Raw genomic sequence first — 7,650 nt, 5'->3', positions numbered from 1 at the left:
GGTAGCTGGGTAGGGTTATGGAAACATGGTATTCCTGGCGTTGCTAGCACTGCCAGCGCTGCGTCTTGCATTCTGAGTCAACCCAGCGTGGCACGCATCACGTCCGGGCGCCATCTGTCACTATGTGCCCCATAATCACCTGTTTCCGTAAATTATATAATGACAGAGCTCCAGCTCCTTTGGCAGGAGGACTGAGGACCGGGAGCAGTATTGGAAGAAAAGACAAGCTCTGTAGAAGAGTTGTAATTCTGGCGTAGATTCAAATGGATCAAATTCATATTTTGTTTTGTGGTGTCAAGAATGAGGTCGGACATGAGCGCAACCAAACAAACGCCTAAAAGATGTCCTTCTCTTTTAATAGTTATGACTCCCTCTGCAGACTTCAATATTATTGTCTCTAAACTAGCTCTTGATTACGTGTTTTTATTTAAAATCCTATCCTAACTCAAACTGAAGTTGTCATCAACAATGTTGGTTTTAAATATTTCAGGCATAGTCGTCTTCCGTTGTAGTCGTTTAGGTGACTTGGGTCCAGGGGTGTAGGATTGACTTTGATAATGGGGGGGGGCACACATTTTATATTTTTCTTAAATTATTGCTATTATTGGGAGTGGCCAATTTACCTGTTTCTAACTTTGTCCGGCAGATCCTATGCCCTTGCTTTGGTCTCGTTTTGTAGATACTCCCTCCAAATGGAAGGAACATCTGTGGAACAAAACGTGCCCTTTATTAGTCAAGGAGAAGGTTACGAGCAATTGCATGTGCAATAACAATTGGCTTAATCAGCTGAATCTACCAACTAATCATCTCCCACAGTACCTTCCCACATGTGCCTTGTGCAACCAAGCACTAAGTGCTACGCTGTACCAATGCTGTGGGACAGCTGAGCATACAGCTGTCTCCATACTGTAGATACTGCTCTGGCTCTGGGCAAGAGAAGACAGTGACTCTTCATTCAAAATTGTTAGTTATGATAAAAGTAATGTTATTGCAGTCACTAGCTAGCTAATTAAATATATTGTGGAGTGTTGTACAACATTTATTTAATTAACGATTGTATCAGACAAATCACAGTTCAAAGCCAAAATAGCATTTTATAAATATCAATTCACCTTCATGTGTTCTGGCTTTGGCAAAAACATCTGTTTCTGGGACCAATAAGAGGGAACCCATCGGTTTCTACAACCAATCACATTATTTGGTCGTTTTTGCCTGTTTAATTGGTCTTCTGGATTTTGTTTTCTGATCAATCCTTTTTTGTGTGTGCAGAGTTTTGAAAGAGCAAAATCTCCCCTACAACATGTCTTTCACTGTTTCCTCACATCTTCCTGTATGCCATATTTCTGTGGATCTGCTCCGAGAATTGGCTGTTTGACATGCGTCCCCTCCACACTGTCTCGGGGCTGCTGTTTGCTCTACGCGAGCTGCATGTCGTAATGGGCCGTGCAGCTCAAATTACTGCCAGGCAGCATAGTCGGCAGTGGTGATTGTATCAAACTGACCTCAAACAAGCTGTCAACTCTGGTTTGATATAGCATGCATCACTGCTGAGGGGCTGGGCTGGTATCCACAACAAGGACAGGTCTAATTCATGGCCCGTCACCCAGCATTTTCTCCCCCCACCTCTCTCTCTATTACAGTTTGGTTTTTAGCAGTTTTTCCTTCTGTTCTATTAATGTGTCTGGCACAGTGGACAGATCTCATTCATGACTCGTCCCCAGCCATTTCCTCTCTCTGTCTTCCTCACTTTCTTCTGTCCTTCCTTATTTTTGTCAAGCTGTTTTCATTCACCTTGAATATTGTCTCATCCACTGGTTGATGCTGTCTTGTTGTGCTTTTTTGACATGTAGATACTTTGCATGGGGTAAACATCACTGGACAATTGCCTGGAGTTGGTGAATCATGATCAACAGTCAGCCTTTCATTTAGGGGAGGGATCCAATATGTGTCTGGGGTTAAAGGGTGGACTTATGAGCCTGGACGAAAAGCCAAGTAAAATGGGTCACTTGGATCCTAAATTGTTTGCTTTAGTGAAACTGAGGCAAAATTAAGCAACAGCTCCAAGTTGTTTAATGGAATGAATATTTGTCAATCTTTCTGCTTTCTCATTTCTAAGGCATGTTATTTATTATTTTAGGTAATCCGAGTGTCACATAACGGAACAGGTCTACAATGAATGTAATTCAGTATTACCTCAACTGTTCGACAGGGGGTGCTAGTGCGTGATAAGAAACGAATCCTTAGATTCTGAATGAGTGAGAGAGTTTGAGCAAAAGAGAGAGTCTCGGAGCCGAATGAGAAACACACGGAGAAGGAGATACGTGATTCAAACTAGCAACGAGGCTGTTCATTTTATCTGTATGGCAAGCAGATGAAATGCGCTCTCGGTAGCATCTTTCTCTGACTCAAGCGGTTAACTTTGCACTCTGTGAGGACTCGCTGTCGGGACTTGTCAGGGTTTGGTGACAGGTTGTAAAAAAGGAATTCCATCACTATTTAAAAGCCACACGCGGACCTGGGGGCGTGGACCGGTAGAGCACAGACCGTTTTGCTCGAGGAACATTGGATGTGACTGTTGGATGTGGATTGTCGTAGACTACGGATCTACCGGCGTGGATGCCCCCGGTATACCCAAAACATTCGGCAAAACACCGTCCGAGGGGTTGCGGTCGTTGGTACGGGATTACTTTGAGTTAAAGTGATTTTCGTGGAATACGTCAGTGCTACTCAAATTGAGGGTTTACAGGAAGATTGAGGGTGGCGTGGAAGGAATAGGCTTCTAAAACAGGAGCTACCCGTCACCAAATGGCGCTACGTTGTAACGTTTATGATTACGCATAGGCCAACTAAACAAATAGCCCTCCTAAATACGTTAACAATTTATTCGACTGAGTCCGGAACAGACTTTGATTTAACTAATAACTTGCTCTGTGCTTAAAGTCAGGGGACCACTTCTAGTCTGGCACGTAACTGTGGACGAGTAACAGCGATGGTCAAATGACCGGATTTGAGAGCTGTCACCGCGGCCACTGAACTCTTATGCTTCTGCAAAGATCTTCAGGTGTCCAGTTCACCTGGGAGTCAATCTAGTTCGTTTCACAAGCCTTTTTTTCACAAAACCCTTTTATTGGATAGGCATAGCACATCGAACGAAGCCGCATATCTTCAATATTACCTCAGAAAAATAACATTTTAAACCGCGTAGTTTATGATTTCAACATGGATTATAACATTTCCATTGTCCTTTATTCTTTTGTTCCCAATGCTTAGACTCCTTTATTTACGAGTATTTACTGTTACTTTGATATGTATTTAAAAATGCAATATTAAATCAGTTTGGGAAAGTACTAGTGGTGAAGTGTTCTGTCCTGCACTCAACAATAACACCGAAAAATGACAAGCACCGGACCTGTCATCGTTTTTGAGTGGCTAAAGACTCTCCAGCTCTCTCAGTATGTGGAATCCTTTGTGGATAACGGCTACGACGATTTGGAAGTCTGCAAACAAATTGGGGACCCCGATCTGGATGCTATCGGTGTGTACATACAGCACCACCGGCAAAGGATCCATGACGCGGTGCAGAGGCTGAAAGACGAGGATAAGGAGACTGCAGCGGGACTGTATTTCACGCTTGAACCGATGCCCCCCGCCTCAGAATTGTATGCCAGCCACCTGGTGGACCAGTACGAGTCCAAACTGCGGGCGTCCAAGTCTTGGACCGAACCAAACAGTGACCGTGTAGGGAGGAACGGGGGCGCGTATCTGGGTGCGCAGAGGAACCTGACGCTTGGCAACCGTAGGGAGTTGGTGATTTACCCAAAACTGAAGTTGAAGATAATGATTAGAGATAAACTCATCAGAGACGGAATCAACCTGGCCAGGCCTCCATACTCAAACAAGGTGAGATCATCATCAAATGTAGCATACCTCCTACTGGAACACTTTAAAGCCAGTGTATGACATAATTAACTCGAATCTTGAAAAACAGGGTGGCTTGTCATCTGTAACTTTATGTCACCGGCATTCATCTGAGAACAAGTGATGGGCTAAGGCTTTACTGGCTGGCCTCAGGAGAGCCCTGTCTGGTCATGGGTTGTGGGAGGTAAAAAATGGTTTAATGGTGATATCTGGCTGCTGTGGGTCAGTGATCAGGAATAGGGGGAGCCTTTATTGAATCTAAATTCTTACTGAGAGAAAATGCATGCATGCATTTGGATGGTTGATTGATTGACCCGCAATGTTATGTTTCTCACCTGTCTTGTCTCTGCTGTCAAGCCCTCAGACACCATACCTTTCTGAGGAGGGGCTGGGTCAACATGCATAATGACCATATATGGTCAAAATCCATTTGAGCAGATTAATGTATGTCATCATTGATTAGCAACAGTTTAAACGGATGGTGTCCAGCTGGTTTTCTTCTGGAGCTCATGTGAGGCAGCAGACTGAGAGCATCTTCATGTCGGATCATTGGCTCTACATCAGAAGCCTGCTGAGGGCTTACTCAATGACCACTTTGTAAGCAGAGGAAAAGTACACACACACACACATGCACACACACTGCTTTTGTCAGACATTGGTGTGGAATAAATTTAAACCAAATGTTAATTCATTGCGACGATTTCTGATGAGATATTACAGAATGGCAATTTAGAGCATTGTCATTCCCATACAATATGTGAATGATTTATATTTGAACTGAGCTTTACACCTCTGTCATACAATAAACATGCTCTTTTTATTTAGAATGTAGGAGTGATTAATATAAAAATAGCATTTGACTCATTTCAACTGTTCCTCTGCCTCTGTGTATTGTTACCATTATCCTCTTCCCATGAATAAGAATCCCACAGAGATTATTTTTTCATGCATTATCCAGTAACCTCACATTGCAACAAACTGTTAGATCCAGAGGGTTAAATCATCTCTTCCTTTGAAAGCTGTGTGTTTTTGGAGCTAAAGCTTTGACATTGAGGCCATTTCAAGTTCTCTGTGCGCGTGCGTGTGCGTGTGTGTGTGTGTGTGTCCACAGTATAAGTGTGTGAAACCCTGCAGTCAGAATGTGATTCAGACCAGTGGTTTTCTCCTCAGGAGTGAGTCAAGTGTGAGAAGTCCCCAGTGATGGATCTGTGGCCAGCTGGCCTCCGGTCAGTAAAGGGTTCTCCTTACTCTGCCCTTGAGATGAGACGTTCTCTCCAATGGAGACGGTAGTGTGGCAAACAGGCCAGGGCTACAGTTGAAGATAACATCAGAATAAGTTGGACAACGTGCTGTTGGCAGATAGGCTAGTGGTTAGACTCTGGCCAGTAATCTAAAGGTAGTAAGTTTGAATCCTAGAGTTGACATGGTCAAAATGTATTGTTTTTCTTGACCAAGACATAAAACTAGTTGCTCCTGTAATTTTCTCTGAAGATGTGTCCGCTAAATGACTAAAATGCGAGTTAAGTAGAAGGATAAGAAAATGGGCTATGATCAGATTTTCCCATTGTTTGCAGGCTAATGTATTAGCATGGTACATCCGCCATCACTGCTCAGAGGATCCTCTGAAGTGTCGTTGACTGCCACGTCCTTGTCAGGACCCATAAGTCAGCACTACAAGGGCTCTACTGATGGACATAAATACCCATAATCCTTATCTAGATCACAGAGAAACAGAGAGGTTATTATTGTTCCACGATATAAACAAACACATCTCTTATGATTGCGCAGCTTTGGAACAGTCATCGGGGAAAGATACTAGCAGCAAAGATGGTGCTTTCGTCTAATTATTGTGTGCACTCCAGTCTTCTTAATCGCTACCCGTATAATACACTTATGCTAGTCAATTCAGTTCTTTCCTCTGGATTTTCTAAATTCAGTACTTGGCGTTTGTTGTCTGAGAAGAGACACGATTACCGACTAAAGCTTTTGGAAACGAGTAAGAACGAATTAACCAAAATGTTCCTTTTCTTTTGACTGTGTCTGAGGTTAGGGAGACCTACAATTAGAGCGTTGCTGCTATGCTCTGGGAGAGCTGCGGCAGTAAACAGTGATTAGGAGCCCCATGTTTTGTCCCTTTCACTGTGTTGTGGTGACACTGTCGCCATTCCAAAGCATAGAGGCTAAGGACACAGATTGTATTTTCTCTAAATCCACTCAATGTTATCTTCAAGATGTCATATCAAACCACGATGAACCACAGCACTTGTGTAAATCTGCTCCCAAAGCGACCCAGACTTGTTGGTCAAATCATGCAGTTTTCCGCAAATGAAAGTGGATTGGAGCAGAATGGAAACATTTGAATAATTGCCCGGTGTTGAAGCTCCGAAAGGGTTCCAGAAATACCGTCGAACAGAACATGTCTGTTGTCCGTGTTCCCTGTTGATAGATCAGATGATGTGAAATGGTTTGGAAGGGCTGCTTGTTATATATTTTGAGTTTGCAACACTGATTTGAATCTCTCACCATCTCACCGTACGCGATTTGACCTTCCACAAATGTTCACACGTTTGATTTTGCAGCCTCTGACCTGTCCTTTTACCAATCAAGTCTTGTGTGTGTGTTTGTGTGTGTGTCTGTGTGTGTGTGTGAGAGCAGTGTTTTGTAGTTTCAGTTTCTACCCATTGAAAACCACAGAGGAAGGCAAGTGTCCAGCATTGTCCTTATAGGAGGGGATGGAACCACTGAGCATTGTGTAGAAAGGATTCTTGTAAATAGATGTCACACTGTTTATGCAGCTCAAAGCAGAACTAGAATTATTGCGTGGGAAGTGGTTTGGCCTGCTGATACTGATTCTATGTCAGTTATGCCCCCCATTCCTCATATTTAGGTTCCTCGAACAGTGCTTAGTGGCAACTTCAAGTCAGTTGATCAAAGGCTCAGACTGACTTGAGTGGTTGATCCATTCCGGAGAGATCAACTGGCCAATCAGTTAATACTCAGGTCTTTTTCAAGGAAAAACGAAAGGCCTTAGCAGCAGTTGAGGTTATTATTAGCCTCCTCCCCGAATGGAAGGAGATCGTCACCTTGCATGCTTCGCTTTCACCCTGCTCCGCCTCTTAGTTCTCTAACTGTGATGAATATCCCTACATCCTGGCTTTCAGGAAATGAGCTCTCTGTTAAGAGATGACCTCTATCTGGCTTAACAAGAACGTGGCTCCGGTCAACCCCAGTACCCCTGCATTGTAGAAGCCCTTTAGGCCAGACTGAATTACTCTAGTGTAAAAAGAAACTGCTTTGTTTAAAGGGGTTTAACTTCCAGAAGGTTACAGATATAAGAATGGTGATTATAAAAATCATACAAAAAGGTGATCTAGTACAGTCCTAGCAAAAATAAAACATTTCTAAATAAAAATGTTTTAGAAAATGTGTCATCGATATAATGTTTTCCCCTCTGAAGACATCCGTCAGCAAACTGTTAAATCCCAACCATCTCTCCGCTTTCTCACAATTACTTCGCGCTCAGCTTTCACATAATAAAGAGCTTTTTCATTATTGATACACCAGGCTGCAGAGTAATTTGTTGAAAGCTTTTTCATTTAGCCTATTTCCACAAGCATTATGAGTTCTCCATGTTGCTCTGCACCCTATGGGCTGGCTGGCTGCCACAAATTGGGAAAAGGAGACCCTTCTGAGCAGAACTACTTCGGCATTTGACATGGTTTCCGCTTTATT

The 7,650-nt window shown here is 43.1% G+C and overlaps 1 protein-coding gene across 3 annotated transcripts in view; it reads left to right on the top strand.

Annotated features, from left to right (window-relative positions):
• The first annotated feature begins 2,315 nt into the window (after positions 1–2,315).
• Positions 2,316–7,650, top strand: part of sash1a (SAM and SH3 domain containing 1a) — a 219,166-nt gene continuing 213,831 nt past the window's right edge. For all 3 annotated transcript variants that reach the window (XM_020056233.2, XM_010865708.3, XM_020056232.2), the window contains exon 1: positions 2,316–3,900. In XM_020056233.2, coding sequence (XP_019911792.2) covers positions 3,394–3,900 — 507 coding nt within the window. In that variant the 5' untranslated portion in view covers positions 2,316–3,393. The remainder of the gene's footprint in view (positions 3,901–7,650) is intronic.

This window comes from Esox lucius, chromosome 18 (assembly GCF_011004845.1).
Source record: "Esox lucius isolate fEsoLuc1 chromosome 18, fEsoLuc1.pri, whole genome shotgun sequence".
In the NCBI taxonomy this organism is placed as follows: Eukaryota; Metazoa; Chordata; class Actinopteri; order Esociformes; family Esocidae; genus Esox; species Esox lucius.
The sequence above is the reverse complement of the archived record's forward strand: the minus strand, read 5'-3'. Positions and strand labels throughout refer to the sequence as shown.